This window comes from Schistosoma haematobium, chromosome 1 (assembly GCF_000699445.3).
Source record: "Schistosoma haematobium chromosome 1, whole genome shotgun sequence".
NCBI lineage: Eukaryota > Metazoa > Platyhelminthes > Trematoda > Strigeidida > Schistosomatidae > Schistosoma > Schistosoma haematobium.
The window spans coordinates 14,510,604-14,529,316 of NC_067196.1; the positions used below are offsets into that span (position 1 = coordinate 14,510,604).

Here is an 18,713-nt window from a genome sequence, read left to right on the forward strand (position 1 = left end):
TATTATTGCTTTTGATTTTCTTATTATGACATGAAAGTACGAACATGGTAATCCACAGGCATGTGGTAGTTTTTCGGAAGTTTTATGCGAATAACACCGACGTAAACTTAACATTTAAAAGTAGAATCCGTCAATGTAAAATCATCTATTATTTCCTTTTGAAATGACTATACAAATCCAGGAAATATTTTTTGTCATAAAGAAGAAAACACACAAACTGTTTTTGTAAGCTTGGAAATATTACCGATTGCCGAGGGTTTGTTTGATTTTTAACTGCACTCGTGATCCGTTATCAGTTGTTTTGTCAGAAGAAAATTTTTTCTCGTGGTTTGATGTAAGCTTGGTCGGGTCAGAAATAAATGTAACAGGAGGAGCCTTATGACCAGATTTCTGCCAAGCTTTCGCATCTATTCGTTCTCTTGAATCCAACTCCGCTAACAAGCGTGAATTAGTTAACGCTTTAAGAAATAAAATAAATTTTAACGAAAATAACCATGACACTAATACTGTGTATAAACAGGGAAATATTTTCAATAGACTATGAACAAGACAAAAAGAGAATAATATGCCCATATTAATAACACTCAATAATCAATAAAATGTAGCACCCAAGGACTTTATTGACAAGAATTGTACAAAGAGTATAAATTTTATTCGCAAACAAATGAAGCAATTTGTGTCGCGGTAGCAAAATTATTCAAAAAACAAGTTCAAAAGAAAGCTTTATCCATCAATGTGTAAGACAAGTAGTAGTAACTCATTCAAACTAAGATCTAAAACCGTGAAAATCAAAAAACCGAAATATCTCCCCTGTCAACAAGCACTTAAAAATCACATGAAAAGGGAAAACAGTAAATACATTTTTAGATCCATCCAGTTGGCTTTATTTAGGTAATTCAGTATATCAAACAAAAGTTTAGAAAACATGAATAAAGCAGTAGTTGTTCTACTGGTTATTGTTACACAATCTAGTTCTATTGATATTTATTTTTAACTCCAGAACGAAGGGTCACAAAATCATCTTATTCCTCATAAGACTGAAAGGAGTTCATTTTTGAGTTTTTCTATTGATCCCTAGCATTTTAAAATTGTTTATCTATTACCTAATATGGAGTTCAAAAATGCTAGTAGCTGGATTATTTAACATAGAAACACTAGATTTAATTCTCTTACTTAAATTCTGTCAGTAAATCAGTCTTCTATAATATATTTGGTTGGGATATGGGACTTAGTTCAGTTAGAATATAATCTGTTTGGCAATGCCAGACGCTCAAGCAAAATGTGAAATTTTAAATCGCAGTTTAAACACTATTTCAGACGCTACCGTAAAATCAAAGTGAAATCTCAATAGATTTATCATCTTATATTTTCTGATGTTTTTACCCAACTGTAAAGTATATTAGGGTTTAGTTTGTCAGGGCTTGAACAATTAAGTTTCAGTGTTTAATCAGATGCAAAAACATAACTGATAAAATGATGCCATTTCCACATTAATTAATGACTTCTACCTGAAAGCCACCAGCTGAAATTTTGTAACATCTAAATTTAGTTTTACTGCATGTAAAAACTATTTAGTGAAACATATTCCATGAAGTTAATCAACAATAGGTAATAACTGGTATTCGATTCACCTCAGCGAAATTCCTCGTAAATGCAAAAAATGTTAAGGTTGTGATTTATATTAACAACATGCATCGTGTACTACGTGAAAACAGTACTTCACCCCCAAATGCCCTGGTATAGCCGAGGATGGTAAGAGTTTACTCTCGCTCTCAAAATGCTTTCACATGGCTACGCGTATACAGCCACTGTCAAAGAAGTCCGACTCACTGCCTTCTCGTGGCGGCGGTGTTGTTGTTGAGAGGACGAATGTCCGATGCATTAAACGGGTTGGTGAATATGGACGATCCACCTAGGAGAGTTGCACGTAGGCTCCAGAAACCTGAGGAGACAAATGGCGATCATGGGACTGCATCTCCTAACATTGCTCCGCCGCTTTGTGGATTAGACCTTTAGATCAAACGTTCGTAAAATGACCCCCTAGAAATAACGTACTTTGGTTTCGACATCGGGCAGTATTCCAGCCACCACACAAATGGAGCAGATGGGTAGAATACTTAGAGGAACTCACGAATAGACCAACTTCACTGAATTCACTGGACATCGAAGCAGCATATACAGACCTTTTTATAGATGTCACTCTACCAACGACGGAAGAAATTAGGATGGCCATCAGACAAATCAAGAGTGGGAAAGCAGCAGGAACAGACAACATATCAACAGAAGCAATGAAGTCAAACATTAAGGTAACTCCAGATATGCTCCACATTTGATTCAGGAAGGCTTAAGAGTAAGAACAAGTGCCGACGGACTGGAAAAAAGGTCACCTCATCAAGATTCCAAAGAAAGATCTGAGCAAATGTGAGAACCATAAAGGCATCACACTACTGTCAGTACCAGGAAAAGTTTTCAACACAGTTGCTGAACCAGATGAAAGACTCAGTAGACGCCCAACTTCGAGATCAACAGGCTGGATTACGTAAGGATCAGTCGTGCAAAGACCAAATCGCAACACTACAGATCATCGTTGAACAATCAATTGAATGAAACTCGTCACTATACATCAACTTCCTTGAATATGAGGAAGTGTTCGACAGTGTGGATAGAAGAACGTCAGGAAACCTCCTTCGACGTTATGAAGTACCTGAGAAAATCGTCAACATCATACGGAATTCAAACGACAGACTACAGCGCAAGGTCGTGCAAAGAGGACAGCTGATAGATGCATTCCAAATGACGACGGGTGTCAGACAACACTGCTTACTCTCCCCCTTTCTCTTGCTTCTGGTGTTTGACTGGATCATGAAGACCTCAAAATCTGACAGAAAGCATGGAATAAAATGGACAGCTCGGAATCGATCGGAAGATTTGGGCTTCGCAGATGACCTGGCCCTTCTATCCTATACACATCAACAAATGCAGATGAAGACAACCAGTGTAGCAGCAGCCTCTGCATCCATAGGCCTCAGCATACACAAAGGAAAAACTAAGATCCTCAAATACAACATGGAGGACAGCAACCGAATAACACTTGATGGAGAAGCTCTGGAAGATGTGGAATCCTTTACGTACCTGAGAAGCATCATCGATGAACAAGGAGGATCTGATGCAGACATAAAGGCGAGGATCGGCAAAGCGAGGGTCGCATTCCTAAAATTGAAGAACATATGGAACTCAAAACAACCGTCAACCAATATCAAAGTCAGAATCTTCAATATGAATGGCAAGACAGTCCTACTGAATAGACCTGAAACTTGGAGATCTATCACAAACATCATCAAAAAGGTACATGTATTTACAGACAGTTGTCCACGCAAGACAATCAATATCTGTTGGCCGAATACTATCAGCAACAGTCTATTGTGGGAGAGGCCAAACCAGCTTACAGATAAGGAGGAAATTAGGGGAAGACTCTGGAAGTGGATAGGACACACATTGAGGAAATCATAAAGCAAACGCTAACTTGGGATCTTGAATGGAAAAGAAAAAGAGGAAGACTGAAGAACACACTACGTCGGGAATCGGATGCAGGCATGAAAAGAATGAATAGCAACTGGAAAGGATTGCCCAGGACAAAGTTGGATGGACAGTGATGGACGGCCGATACTCCTCCATGAGGAGTAACAGATGTAAGCAAGTGAATTGAACCTCCTTGTACCAATGTTTATGTGTGTAAAGGAAAAAATATAGCTACTTTCTAAATACGAAAATTGTGCAGATGACAACTGTGAATAAAATATACATGATAAATAGCCTGTTTTATAATTGTAGAATTTCCAAAAGACAGAATATTTCTCTTAGTTCTGAAAAATCTAAACCCCAGAACAAGCTAAATAAAAAATTTTATTATAGAAAACAGAAACAGTATCACATTAATTGGAATAATGCGCCCGAACACAATTAAAGCCATACTGACTTTCCAGTTTCCCAGAAATTAAATAAAAATGTTTATACAACGACCAATATTCATTACAGACGAGAACAAAAATGACTGGTTTGATATTACTACTTCAATCAACAAGAAAGTATCTTAAGTGGTTTGCCGAGATCTTTGAATTTTATAGTTAACATCATGAACTGTTCTTAGTTGAACAACAATTAAAAACCAGGAAGCACTGTTCAGTTGCTTTGTTTTAGTACGGGACTCCGCAGTCTATCCACAATTCAGTCAGGGACCAAACCCAGACATTCGAGTCTTAAGGTGAGTCCTTAAATTCTAGACTACTGAATTTGTATCCGATTATTCGTGTCTGACCTCGATAAATTCCAAATATCGTTCAATCATCTAATGTCATTTATGGGTAACTGCCTCACACGACATGGTTGAACTCCACTGGTCATTGCTTCTAACTAGAATTCAGGGGCTTATCTATCAAAGCTATTCGCTAGTGAGCATGTGATTATTATAATCGAAGTGTGTTCTGGAAGACAGTTACCCAGTAAGGGTATTTAAGGATAATTACAAAATATCGTGAAAACAGATGGATGCCCCCTACGTAATCGACAAGTTAAACGCCCACTTTGAGACTTAAACGGCTAGTTTAAATCCTCGACAAGGTCGTTGGTTCGCACTGCCGAGGAACCCAGTGCTCGGGCGAAAGAATAGGAAAGCAGCTAAATAGCAACCGACAATGAATCTTGAGAAAAACAGTTTACAAAAACTTAGTTACTCATTAGTAACATAGTTGAAATAAGCGAATTCCGTAGGTCACATTTTGAAAGGGACTATACAAGTTACTCTAGGTTTAGTATCCCATTTGAAAAGATATGGCCAAGTTGTTCAAGGTCAAGAAATAAATTTGACTATTACAACGGAAAACCATACAATTGTTTCCTATTGAAAAAAGTGATTACAATAAAAAAAAATTGTCAGTATAGAGTGGTGGAAATTGTTGACTTTTAATTAATATCATAAACCATTCAACCTGGAAGCTGTCCAGTGTTTCCAGGTTGTCAATGTTGGTCGAACATTGATCGGCTCATGATATCAATAAAAAGATTGTTCCACATATTATGATAACACTTCGTAAATCATTTATGAAGAATGAAATCGAGAGTGTGGGACAACAATAAATGCACTGTGAACATTTACTAGAAATAAAATACGGAAAAAGTGGTAGACAGGCATTGATGTAAAGAGAATTAAAATATAAAGAAATTGTGAATGTAATCCGAACATCAGTATCAATAAAAATCGTTTTACAATAATGAAAATATTGTAAATAAGTTTGTATTTCAGAACAGTATTTACATATGGCAGTTTAAATAAAATGAAAATGAGTATACTATGGTGATTCTTCTAGATAGAAATGATAATTCTCATATTGCTCTATCATTATTTAATCAGAAGGAGTATGTTAAATAAATAAAAAGTGGTTAACGTCTATGAACTTACTTTCTTTGAATCCTGCGATAAAACCACGTTTCTTTTCGATCACTGAAGGAGGTTTTTGAACAGATGGGAGGTTTAAATAAGAACGAATTAACGGTTGACGTAGAATTATTGATTGTAAAAGAGAAACTATGTTGCTAACAGTCCAATACCATACCAAAGCCTGTTGGAATAAAAGAAAGTACAATATATTTTTAAAAATAAAGTAATGGAACTGAGAAACATCTACTGACTGAGATACCTCTTTGCAATATGTATTTGAATAGGATATCTTAATTAAATTCATTTGAATAACTAATGGTACTTAAAAATTATAACAACTGTATTGGTTATATTGATGTTTTGAATTTTTATCGACTTGAAGTTTCATGTACATTATTTGGGTATGTTGTTTTCATAAATGTTTTAAACTTCTGCAGTTGGTTCCAACTAGCCCTTTATCCACTTTACTTATATCTGTCCTTACAGAAAGTCTCAATCAGTATTTACTAAACTAGCTGGGAATAATTTTGATATCAAGAGGCTATATGCATATGAAATAAGAAGGATCCTAGGACATGGAACCTAATACTAGTTATTTCTAATGTACTTACAAATGTCCAAATTAGAAAAAGTACATAAAAAGTGATTTTCATTAGCACTAACTACTAGTCACACATTTGTTTGTAGAATACTGAAATGATTTGTTTGTTTGTGATTATATATAGTAAATTGTTGAATTATTATTGGTCAATATAACTCGACAAATCTTATAGTAAATAAATCACATAAAAAGTGGTGTATCCATAATTTAGTTTGGTTTATTTTGAGAGTCAAATAAATTCTTATCACCAGTCTTTGACCGGTGCACTATGTACCTTTTATCTTGTGCTCAACTTACCATGTTAATTTGTTTGGGGGTTTAGGACATGGAATTGAGAACTCCAATAGCAGACTTATCATGAATAATTGACCTAATTAAGTGTTCTCAATAATAAGATTAACAGTAAGCTAAACATTATAACAATGACAAGCGATTAACTTTGAAGATTAGAACATTCAAACACACTGACATCTGAGATGAATACCTTACCGATGGCATGTTCATTACGAAAAAGAAACCAACAACCGGTAACCCTTTTGAAAGAACACGCATAGCAGGTTGTGCCTGACTCGAACGTAGTTCAGCGCCAGTCTAGTGAAATAAATGAAATATTTTATTTAGGAAGTCCGATTAAATATAGAAGAATTAAATATTTAATGTTTGAAAAAATGAAAATTAAACTGAATCTTTACCTTTTGTTCATTGACTAGTAAGTCAGTACCCAAAATGTATTTTTCTATGGGTATTTGACCCGAGAATAAATAAATACTTTGTCCATAAAATTAGACTACCGTCTTAGTGTTTACATAGCAAGTTAGCGATTGAAAATATATACTTGATAATTAGAGTATTAAATGCAATTGAATAATTACCGATCTCCAAAATGCCTTTAAGTTATATCGACTTACTCTAGTTAGCCGTTCGCTCTATTGAATTTCACCATTTTGGATGTTATTAATTTGGTTCTCGTAAGGTGTCAATAAGCCACCTCTTATCACTTCAATTGATTTACAAAAACTTTTTCATGGCATTATGAAAGCAAAACGTTTATCAAGTGATTTTTAGAATCGTCTTCGGTATAAACCGCTTTACGGAGGTTGAAAGTCATGAGTTAAAGATGAAAATTCAACTTCATTAATTGGTAATATGCTATGATCAGTGGTTTACAGATCACATAAGTTGATTACAAGAAACAGTCATGTAAGATCGATTGATTTAGCATAGTTTAACAACATGTCCAGTAACTGAAAGACAAATTATATGTTTGACCAATTTACTTGTTCTACTTGTCAGTCAATAAATCAGCTTCCTAAAGAAACAATACAACGGATTCATGAACCGTCTTATATTATTTTATAATTTTTTCTCCATTTCTGGTTCGATGTAAATCGTGTTCGTCAGGTCAAAAAAAAGAAATATTTAGAAAGATGAAAAGTGAAGTATAATGATACTTTTACCTCAAATGTCAGCATGAGTAAACTCATGGAGAGAAATGGTAGGATGCAATAGGGATCGGATGCTGTTAAGTCAGTAAACCAAGCAGTACCACCAGTCTGCAAGCTAGTTACTGGGAGGTTCACCAAACCTCGAATTCCTGTGAAAACGGAAAGGGAAATTGGGGCCTAGGAGAGTAAAAGATAAAACATCATTCGAGAAAATAAAATACAATGGGTAAAATATAGTTAAATTACACTGAAATCGATTCTCAATTAAATTAATTGTACTGTTCATTGTAGATGTTAAGCAACAACACAGGTAAGTGCACGACAAACAGCAATTAGTTATCAGAAATTTACGTAATCTTATTAAGCCAACCAACTACTTTGTGAGCAAATGAAAGCATTACATTATCAGTGGTAAGAAAGATCAAAGCAATCATCAATATTGGTTTATCATAAATTTTTGTGTACACAAAAATATGTAATCAATCAAACCATATAAGATTAAATGATGCATCAAAGGAAGAACTATACGAAAGATTGAAAACTAACACTAATGAAACCAGTAATACTGAACTTTACTTCGGACATAAAAACAGTCAACATTGAGGAGAACACTACGACTGATTGATCAATTAGTAGTTACCGGTTTTATAATCGACCGGCTTTTTAACACTCATTGAATTCAATCCACCAAAATACAGTGTGACCAATAGTTTGCAACGGTAAATTAATCCCTAAAATAAATAGCTCTGAAAGTCTTCAACGTTTGATGCTGACCACATTAGTTTTACTGGTCTCACCTAGCCTGAAGGCGCTCGGTCACGCATTCACACCAGATCACGAGTGGGAACGCTGTGTTCAACTTCTCCTACAACTGCTAGCCAGTTTAGATCAGACACTTCTCGATATATTGATAACCTATCAAATATATCTTCAAAATTCTGACTTCTGATTTTACTGCGCGGGCACGATTCGATTATAAGTGTTACAGACTAAGATGTTATCAAACTTTGAATACTTGTGTCATATTCGAATTTTTTAATCTGATGTCGCATGCGCCGTATTGTTAGGTTAGGTGATTAGGGCTAGTCAGCAGGTCTCATGCTAGTTGGCACTAGTCGTTAAGCTGTACTTGCAATCTTGAGGGAATTAATAACATTCGTACCATTCAAACCGTCACCAAGTTTCACACGATGTGAACCGAATGCCATAGTGCTAACATCCCATACTGTGAAGAGGGTTCGAAAACACCAGAAATCAGTCCTATTGAAATTGCAGGTACGGCTGATAAACAGCGCCAACAATCAAAAAACCAGACAGAACAGACGGAAGAAAATAAATATGAATGAAATGAGAAATGCAATAATAACATAGATCTTCATTTGCCTTCTGCACCAAGTTGGTTGACACTTTTCCCCTTTATACCTGCATTTTTGCTTCCCTTTCATTTTTACAAGTATACATCATAATTAGATCATGTCACCTGAGGTTTCCAACGATTGGTTGAGGTTGTTCCAGGAAGTGTGCATCTCACATGACATGAATAAACATTCAGTAGCTCCATGTACTGATGATAAGACCTAACTTCAGCACCGCTACCCTTTTGATCTGTTACTAAACCGTGTAACATTGCGCCCTTAACTGTACAGGAGTAACGTGTTTTAAGACACCTTTAGATACCTAGGGTTGATGTCTTCATCTTCCGACTTGTCTACTACTCTGTGCTTGACTCTAACACTGCTACTCAGTGGTTCCATAAGAAGCGACAAAAGTCTCAAAACAAATAATCAAATGCTTACAACTAACTCATTTAATCAACTTCTTAACATTTTCATTTACTGTTGTAAAACTACCCAGGGTGTAAAAAGTACGGAGTAAAGTCACCTTTCCAATTTCAAAGACAGGTCTCATCTGTGCAGCAATTGAAACAAGACAGTAATTTCCAAGCGCACAAAACCAGCGTTTCTTCCGTCAACGACCATCATCTTATAACCAAAATTGGGTTTTTCTCCGGGTCCTTAGGTAACATGACCCCTACATTGTCTAAGACGCTCTCTTATTTGTAAAAAGTCGGTGAACGATAGCTAACTCATAAATAGATTTTGTGCGATTCCCATGGTATCATTGAGACATAACATGCACAAAGCAGAAGGGTAGAAGGAAATATCAATGTTGAGGTATCACACTATCCATAACCTACTTCAAACTAATAAGCTACTTCTAGAGTTTAGTGCAACACTGAAAATGAAGCGACATAATCTCATCAATGGATACGAAGAAGTACTCAAGGGAACAAATGTCCTATTGAGTTAGTTTATAAAGGTTGCCTCTTCTGACTACTTTCTGCTCTGAAATTGATGCCACACAGTTGTCTAACATCTCTTAGTGCATTTCGGCTCGCTGATTAGAGTCAATGAGACCTCCTGAGACACTATCATGTATGGTAAAGTAAGAGCTTGTCCCCCTCCTACCAGAAAAGACCTACATAACAAATCAGAAGGCCATCAAATTGAATAACTGTCTCAGGAAAGTAACGTATTTTGTTCATTCTGCACTTAAATTTATCACAAGTCAACTCCATATCATACGTTAAAATATAGACTGTTGGAATGCCTGATTCGATCTTGATCGAATGCTAATGTTAAAGGTGCAAAAATCATTACACATGATCATTAAACTAGTTGTCTGAGTCCTAAAACCGAACGACAATTATACGGACGACTGGGGACACACTAATTATACTGTGGTCCTTTAATAAAATAAAACTGCTTTAATACAGAAGACAACTAGGAGCAACATGATTCAACACAATCTACCAGACAATAAAGGATTAATCAAAGGTAAAAACATTATAAGAAAGTCAAACAGTTGTGACTACTGAATGTGAGGCTAGCTGCCTGTAGTTATGAAAGAGACTAAATTCACGATATTTAAAAAACTCACTTGAAGAAGCACATATTTAAAGGCACTTAGTGGATTCAAATTATTGCTCTTCATGAGCTGGTTCATCTTCTCAGAAGTACGCATCACTGCAAATTACAAAACATTGTTATACATTGTCGCATTATACAGCACATGATAACATTAAGTAGCATCTACTGCAAATCTGACAAAAAGTAGAGGTGTTTACAATCATTTTTGTACAGCCAAGATGATGTTGTTTACTTGACAAACAGACAACTATTTCATTGGTTTTCGTCATGTAGACGTTCACATGTTAAAACCCAGTACTACGACGTCTTTTACATATCTTTTGACTCAAAGGTCGAATGGGACAATAACTGTTGGCTTTTGTTTGTAAATGGTGGTCGTGTTATACTAATAGTGAAGTGGGCTACAGCTAGAATGGAGTTTATTAGTGCTCGTATGGAAAATAAATTTTACGGGTCCTACTCTTAGAAACTTTGCCAATCAGATTTTTGTATGCAGCAATATAAAATCTTTTTCATACGTATTATTGACCAAATGGTCTAAATAAGCTTTTTTCAACAAATCTTGTGGTTCTGTATAAACCTTGAATATATATGTTGGGTGTCCGTTCATATAGGGAGTTATTCACGTGATTAATTAATGTCAAGAAGCATGGCCCACTGTATGCAGCAGTGTATAAATAAAAACCTATTTCTGATTGTACCAACCACCGATACGGGCGTCAGTAATGTGCTACCAGGCGGTTGTAGGGTGGCAAGAATTTGGAAGCGTCAACTCCATCTGATGACCTCTGGAAATTATTCCAACTTGTTCGAGCTCCATGTCACTGAAAAAGTATGTAGTCTTGATATTAAGTCAATTATTAACTTTCGAAAGAGTCTATGATGAGCGGAAAGAGCGTTTTGTGGAAGAAATATAACATTGACAAGCCCTAAGAGAAATATAATGTTTAAAAAACTCAAATCAGTACAAAATCGAAATACTGGGTTTGCGACTTGGTGTAAGTCGCTTCTTTGGTCAAACTGTTAAGTGTTCTGTGACTGATGAATAATATCGAACTGGATATAATGGATTTCCGTAAGGGACTCCATTTACCGAGGCGTCATATGCATGCATAAGCAACCTAGCTTCGGGTCTTTTTCAGGGTGGAGGCGAAATTTAAGCTGGACTGTATTGAAATTACGATCAAACTAAAATTTTCGTTGCATAACGGCTCCATACCACACAGTTTAGCTGTTTTGGTCACGGTTTCTCACTAGAACTCTGGAAATTTCCTGTCAGAGTTAGTCACCAGTGAGCACGTGATAATTGCCCGTGAAGGGTTGTGGAGATTGTTGAATTTCATGGAAATCATGAACCAAAGGCGACCGGAGTTGGTCGTGCAATATTGTGGATTGATTAAAGTTAGACATTAACACCGTTCAGTGGTACATAGGCTAGGTGTTCACGTGAAACGAAAGGACCTGGTTTCGGTTCCTGAATGCAGAGTCGTGGGTGCACACTGCTGAATGGCCCCACAATAGGACGAAACGGTTGTCCAGTACCTTCACTCTTTCAGTGGTGATCTAGCTTAGATGAGTTCATGAATTAGATGAAATTCAACGGCTTTCATAACCCCATAATAGATGAATTGTTTTGGAAGATTTGGGACGCGTGGTGAGATGAAGCGATTATCGTACCTAACTTTAAAATACCTTATGTAAATTATGAGACAATAATGGGGGTATATTTCTGTTTCCGATTGCTTCCAAAGTGTTAATTCACATCATATCCCGAAAATTGTGTAAAACTACCGCAAGACTACATAGGCATCGCAAATACTATTCCTATCACTACATTTTACGTCATACTAAGTACCCGTTGGAGACGCGAGGTCTGGGAACGGGAATCAGGCTAACAGATGTCTGGTAATATCAAATATACAGTTTGCTTGGAGCGTTCTCTAACCGATCCTTCATACAACAGATAGTAAATATCAGTAAAAAATACGTCAATTGGTGGAAAGCTTGATGGAATACATAAAGGGCGGCCTGCTTGAGCATCTGGGCTACCTGTTCCTGCCATCTAGATATTTCAACAAGTTATCTATTTTTGGTTGTTTTAATATATCATTATGTTTATTAATCGCATAACCTATTCTGCTGCGTTTCTGAAAAGTGTACAACCTTTCGTTGTCAAAGTTACAAAAAACTCAATAAGAGGCAATGTGGTTGCTGGCAATATACAGCGAAAAGAATGCACATTATTCAGATGTTCATTTACTGAACTGCTAACATCTAACTGGCGATCACTCAATATTTATCGCCAGGACCGACCAAGAAGAAAGAAACGGAAACTTGTCGAAATACTTTACGCTGAGAATTCTATATTGTACCAAAAAGATAATATTGAATAAAGCTGATTATAATAAAAATGATAATTTATTCTAATACAACGAATAACATAAATTCACACTTAGATATCAATCCTATACATTGTATACACTGTTATATCTAAAGCTTGATTTTTACCATACTGCGTACTACTTGAGCACTCTGACGCTAGAACCCTTCAGGTTGCAAGTTAGAAGATGGGTGTGAAGAGATGTTATTCTAAACAGTGTCAAATATGGTACAAGACTCTCAACTATTTATAGTTTTTTAGTAAAAACGAAATCATCATTACAGTCATCCAATCCGCGTGCAGTGGTTTTTGGCATTTGTCCAATCGGGAAGATTCTGAAATGTTATTCCAAAAGATGATTGGGTAGAATGTTTTTAACTCTTTCCGAGCTTCTTTGAGTTCACCCGGAGGTTGTCCACACATATCCCCCTTTAAAGTCTCTTGCGTAAGACTTATTGCTCGGGCCCTTTGTGGCTTCTAGACAGGACCAACAGCTACGACACTCTTGTTCTATATCACGGTCCATTGACGGCTAGCATGTGTATCTCTGAGCTAGTGACTTAAGTTTACCAATTACTAGGTGCTCGCTATGGAACTAATTCTGGATTCGATGTCGAGGAATTTTAAAGATAACGGTACGGTAGCCAAGGATGGTGCACGAATCGACAATTGTCAAGGAGTCTCACCGAGGAAAGTAATGTAAAAGCTCCTTATGGGGTCGAAGTGAAGGCAACTTGTTGAGTATAAAACGGCGAATGATCTTCAACGTATCATCCTTTTCGCTAGCTCCTTCAATGGCCTCGAATGTGAATGGAAGTCCAGAAACTGCGTCTGTCAACACTGCGAACTTCGGCCTTAGCTTCTACGGTAGCTACAAGCACATCTTGTTTTGAATAGGAGCCAATTAATCTTGAGAGGACATACGCCTGTCCGAAATCCGTTGTCGGTTGATACTTTATCTTGAAATCGTACCCCAGCAGTGTAGTTGCCCATCGTTGCAGACGGTTCGCTGTATAAACAGGGATAACCTTCTTCGATCCAAAAACAGCCATTAGTGGTTCGTGGTCTGTTAGGAACGTAAACTGTCTGCCAAACAGCATCTCGTGAAACCTTTTTACAGCGAACATAATGGAGATGGCTTCCTTCTCTATCCGGCTGTAGTTCTTTTCTGTCGTTGTCAATGATCATGCAGAGTGTGCAGTCGCTTTCTCAGATCCGTCGGGGTAGATATGCGAAATCATTACTCCAACTCCATAATCTGACGCATTTGCTGCGACCACAATAGGAAGGGCTGGATCATAGTGCGTAAGTAGTAAGAGTTTTCTACAAGTCCATTTTGTCTGCTCTACTGATTATGGTATCGTCCAAATAAGACGCCGCTCCTGGAATGCCTTGCAACATAGTATCCAAAATTTGCTGGAAAATAGAGTGCCGTCTTAACTTCGAAGGACAGTCGGTTACATCGGAACAGCCCCTTGTATGTGTTGATCGTTAGATCTTTACTTTCATCAGCTACAGGAATTTGTAAATAGGGGTCTGATAACTCCAATTTTGCAAAATACTTGCCATCGTTTAGCTTGGCGAAGAGACCTTCAGGTTAAGGTATAAGATACTGGAGAAACTCTAAAGCTTCATTTAGTCCAGCGGAGTAGTCTGCACATAATTGAACGGCGCTGTTGGATTTCCTGAACAGCACTATTAGTGCATTCCGAACCGAGTTCACAGGTTCAATAAAACCTATTTTCGGGATCCGTTCTAGTTCATGTTCGACTACTAGGAGGGCAGAACAAGGCATAGGTCTGTGAAATCGATAAACGGGAGTAGGTCCAAGTCTGAGGGTTAGTGATGCTTCAGCCTTCGTGCATTCTCCCAAACCTTCTGTAAACATGTGGTCGTGTCTTTGTAACACGGCGTTCTTTACTCACAAACTCCAGACAAAATATTTAGACCCATTGTACTTCGTCACTGCATTCGTGCCTTGAGATACAGTGTGTTCTGCCAATCGACTGGGCAACAGCAATCAGACTGCTGTCTGCTCTTCTCGGCTTGAAATTGTCGACTTCTTGGTGTAGTGAGATAGCCGGCTGGCTTCTGAAACAATGAGCTTAAAGATATCGTTCACAAACGAGTTCATGATCGACATTGACTTTGATGGGATACCAGTTACAGGATGAACTTGAAGAAGGGTTTTGTATATGTAAATAGGATAACTCTTTCCTCCTCCTCTTCTTCTTACCAACCGTCAAATTAACCTTCGAGGCTTTCCTCGAGACCTCACCAAACAAAAATTTAGGAGGCATTACTCTATAGGCGAACGCGTATATAGCACTTTTTCCAACTAAACGTCTTTACGTCCTAAGATGTAAAGAAATATATATTAGACATAGTACACTTCGAGTGGGCAATTGTGACATTAAATTTTCCATTATAACATAGGCAGTTGGTTGAAAACAAAAATATGAATCTATCAAAATGGTGTTAGTGAAACTTGCTTTCAATATAGTTTCCAGAGAGTCTAGCACGTGTCAAACTTTCCTGTAGGATAGCGACTTGAGGCATCACATTTGTATATTCAGCCAAATGACGTCGTTGACGCACCATGACAGGAAACACACATAAACGAATTAAAACAGTTGCTAGAAAAGAGATAAAACAACGTAACACGTATATCCTCATTAAACTTTAAACCAACTAATGATTTATGTAAAGAAGTTTGTGGTACACTCAAAGCATGGGAATTGGTAGGTCCCAACAGTATTGAGTAAATGATGGGGAAAATATGTTGTTATAACAACTGAATAACTAACTATGGTAATGAAATCAATAATGGTCCTCTACCTTGATGTCGACAAAAGATACTGGCTGTGTTGAATCTCTCCCAAACTATGAACACTTAGTAGCAGGTGATTCTTACGTCAAATTTAGTAAACCTAACACATGAAGCACTGAGATCCATTGTTGGCACAGTATTACAATTGTCATATGCTTCAAGATACAGTTTACTTGCTATGACAGAAAATATTTTTGTTTTGCAACACGCAATTTCTTCCACAATTATCTCACAAATGTGATTAGTTCATGCAGCAAAGGTTTTTGGATTTATTATTTTAAATGGATGATCATGAACATACTACTTACTCAAAAGATAAAAACTACAAATTGCAACTTACAAGCCGCAATAGCGCCCCACCATGGTAAATCTAGGTTCACATGTAGAGTCTCCAACAAGCATTGATACCAACCCGAAGGCCAATAGCTATTCAAACCCAGAGAGGAAAGAGTTGGTTCACCCAAAGTATTCAAAATGGCTTCTTTGTTAGGTGGCAACGGAGGCTCAGGAAGGGCACAATCAGAAGGAGCTGATAGGCAAATGTTAGTAGAAAGTTTTCTTGTTATCGAAGGAACAGAACTTGTCTTCTGAATGAAGACTGTTTCTGAAAACATTTTCGTTATTCTACTGAGCCGAATCATGTCCTTGTGATTTATAAATGTTGCTAACAGAAAACTGATGATCGGAGACGAATTACCATTAAAGAAAACGATGAAAAGCGACCTAAAGCACGAAAGGGGAGAAAAACAAGCTGCAATATTCACACAATTAAATTATAAAGAGTAGAAGAAAATGCAAGAGTTGCAGGTTTACATGCAAGTTTTAAGCTGATGATTACTAAATATACACTATAATTCTCCACTCTAAAACTAGCCCACTTCACTATTAGTATAACACGACCACCATTTACAAACAAAAGCCAACAGTTATTGTCCCATTCGACCTTTGAGTCAAAAGATATGTAAAAGACGTCGTAGTACTGGGTTTTAACATGTGAACGTCTACATGACGAAAACCAATGAAATAGTTGTCTGTTTGTCAAGTAAACAACATCATCTTGGCTGTACAAAAATGATTGTAAACACCTCTACTTTTTGTCAGATTTGCAGTAGATGCTACTTAATGTTATCATGTGCTGTATAATGCGACAATGTATAACAATGTTTTGTAATTTGCAGTGATGCGTACTTCTGAGAAGATGAACCAGCTCATGAAGAGCAATAATTTGAATCCACTAAGTGCCTTTAAATATGTGCTTCTTCAAGTGAGTTTTTAAATATCGTGAATTTAGTCTCTTTCATAACTACAGGCAGCTAGCCTCACATTCAGTAGTCACAACTGTTTGACTTTCTTATAATGTTTTTACCTTTGATTAATCCTTTATTGTCTGGTAGATTGTGTTGAATCATGTTGCTCCTAGTTGTCTTCTGTATTAAAGCAGTTTTATTTTATTAAAGGACCACAGTATAATTAGTGTGTCCCCAGTCGTCCGTATAATTGTCGTTCGGTTTTAGGACTCAGACAACTAGTTTAATGATCATGTGTAATGATTTTTGCACCTTTAACATTAGCATTCGATCAAGATCGAATCAGGCATTCCAACAGTCTATATTTTAACGTATGATATGGAGTTGACTTGTGATAAATTTAAGTGCAGAATGAACAAAATACGTTACTTTCCTGAGACAGTTATTCAATTTGATGGCCTTCTGATTTGTTATGTAGGTCTTTTCTGGTAGGAGGGGGACAAGCTCTTACTTTACCATACATGATAGTGTCTCAGGAGGTCTCATTGACTCTAATCAGCGAGCCGAAATGCACTAAGAGATGTTAGACAACTGTGTGGCATCAATTTCAGAGCAGAAAGTAGTCAGAAGAGGCAACCTTTATAAACTAACTCAATAGGACATTTGTTCCCTTGAGTACTTCTTCGTATCCATTGATGAGATTATGTCGCTTCATTTTCAGTGTTGCACTAAACTCTAGAAGTAGCTTATTAGTTTGAAGTAGGTTATGGATAGTGTGATACCTCAACATTGATATTTCCTTCTACCCTTCTGCTTTGTGCATGTTATGTCTCAATGATACCATGGGAATCGCACAAAATCTATTTATGAGTTAGCTATCGTTCACCGACTTTTTACAAATAAGAGAGCGTCTTAGACAATGTAGGGGTCATGTTACCTAAGGACCCGGAGAAAAACCCAATTTTGGTTATAAGATGATGGTCGTTGACGGAAGAAACGCTGGTTTTGTGCGCTTGGAAATTACTGTCTTGTTTCAATTGCTGCACAGATGAGACCTGTCTTTGAAATTGAAAGGTGACTTTACTCCGTACTTTTTACACCCTGGGTAGTTTTACAACAGTAAATGAAAATGTTAAGAAGTTGATTAAATGAGTTAGTTGTAAGCATTTGATTATTTGTTTTGAGACTTTTGTCGCTTCTTATGGAACCACTGAGTAGCAGTGTTAGAGTCAAGCACAGAGTAGTAGACAAGTCGGAAGATGAAGACATCAACCCTAGGTATCTAAAGGTGTCTTAAAACACGTTACTCCTGTACAGTTAAGGGCGCAATGTTACACGGTTTAGTAACAGATCAAAAAGGGTAGCGGTGCTGAAGTTAGGTCTTATCATCAGTACATGGAGCTACTGAATGTTTATTCATGTCATGTGAGATGCACACTTCCTGGAACAACCTCAACCAATCGTTGGAAACCTCAGGTGACATGATCTAATTATGATGTATACTTGTAAAAATGAAAGGGAAGCAAAAATGCAGGTATAAAGGGGAAAAGTGTCAACCAACTTGATGCAGAAGGCAAATGAAGATCTATGTTATTATTGCATTTCTCATTTCATTCATATTTATTTTCTTCCGTCTGTTCTGTCTGGTTTTTTGATTGTTGGCGCTGTTTATCAGCCGTACCTGCAATTTCAATAGGACTGATTTCTGGTGTTTTCGAACCCTCTTCACAGTATGGGATGTTAGCACTATGGCATTCGGTTCACATCGTGTGAAACTTGGTGACGGTTTGAATGGTACGAATGTTATTAATTCCCTCAAGATTGCAAGTACAGCTTAACGACTAGT

General features: G+C 37.0%; 1 protein-coding gene across 1 annotated transcript; it reads right to left on the reverse strand.

Annotated features, from left to right (window-relative positions):
- Positions 1 to 130: 130 nt before the first annotated feature.
- On the reverse strand, positions 131 to 17,910 carry MS3_00003174 (uncharacterized protein). Its single transcript, XM_051210898.1, has 6 exons — positions 15,283 to 17,910; positions 10,421 to 10,506; positions 6,728 to 7,657; positions 6,525 to 6,626; positions 5,456 to 5,615; positions 131 to 458 (listed from the first exon to the last, which is right to left on the reverse strand). The coding sequence occupies exons 4-6, from the start codon at positions 6,585 to 6,587 to the stop codon at positions 241 to 243; spliced, it is 441 nt and encodes a 146-aa protein (XP_051073214.1). The 5' UTR covers positions 6,588 to 6,626; positions 6,728 to 7,657; positions 10,421 to 10,506; positions 15,283 to 17,910; the 3' UTR covers positions 131 to 240.
- Positions 17,911 to 18,713: the final 803 nt, after the last annotated feature.

Coding starts and splice junctions, on each gene's coding strand:
- MS3_00003174 (XM_051210898.1), bottom strand. CDS start 6,587: ATGCGTGTTCTTTCAAAAGGGTTACCGGTTGTTGGTTTCTTTTTCGTA. Junction 5,616..6,524: donor TCGTAATGAACATGCCATCG/GTAAGGTATTCA, acceptor TTATTCCAACAG/GCTTTGGTATGGTATTGGAC. Junction 459..5,455: donor TATCGCAGGATTCAAAGAAA/GTAAGTTCATAG, acceptor TATTTCTTAAAG/CGTTAACTAATTCACGCTTG.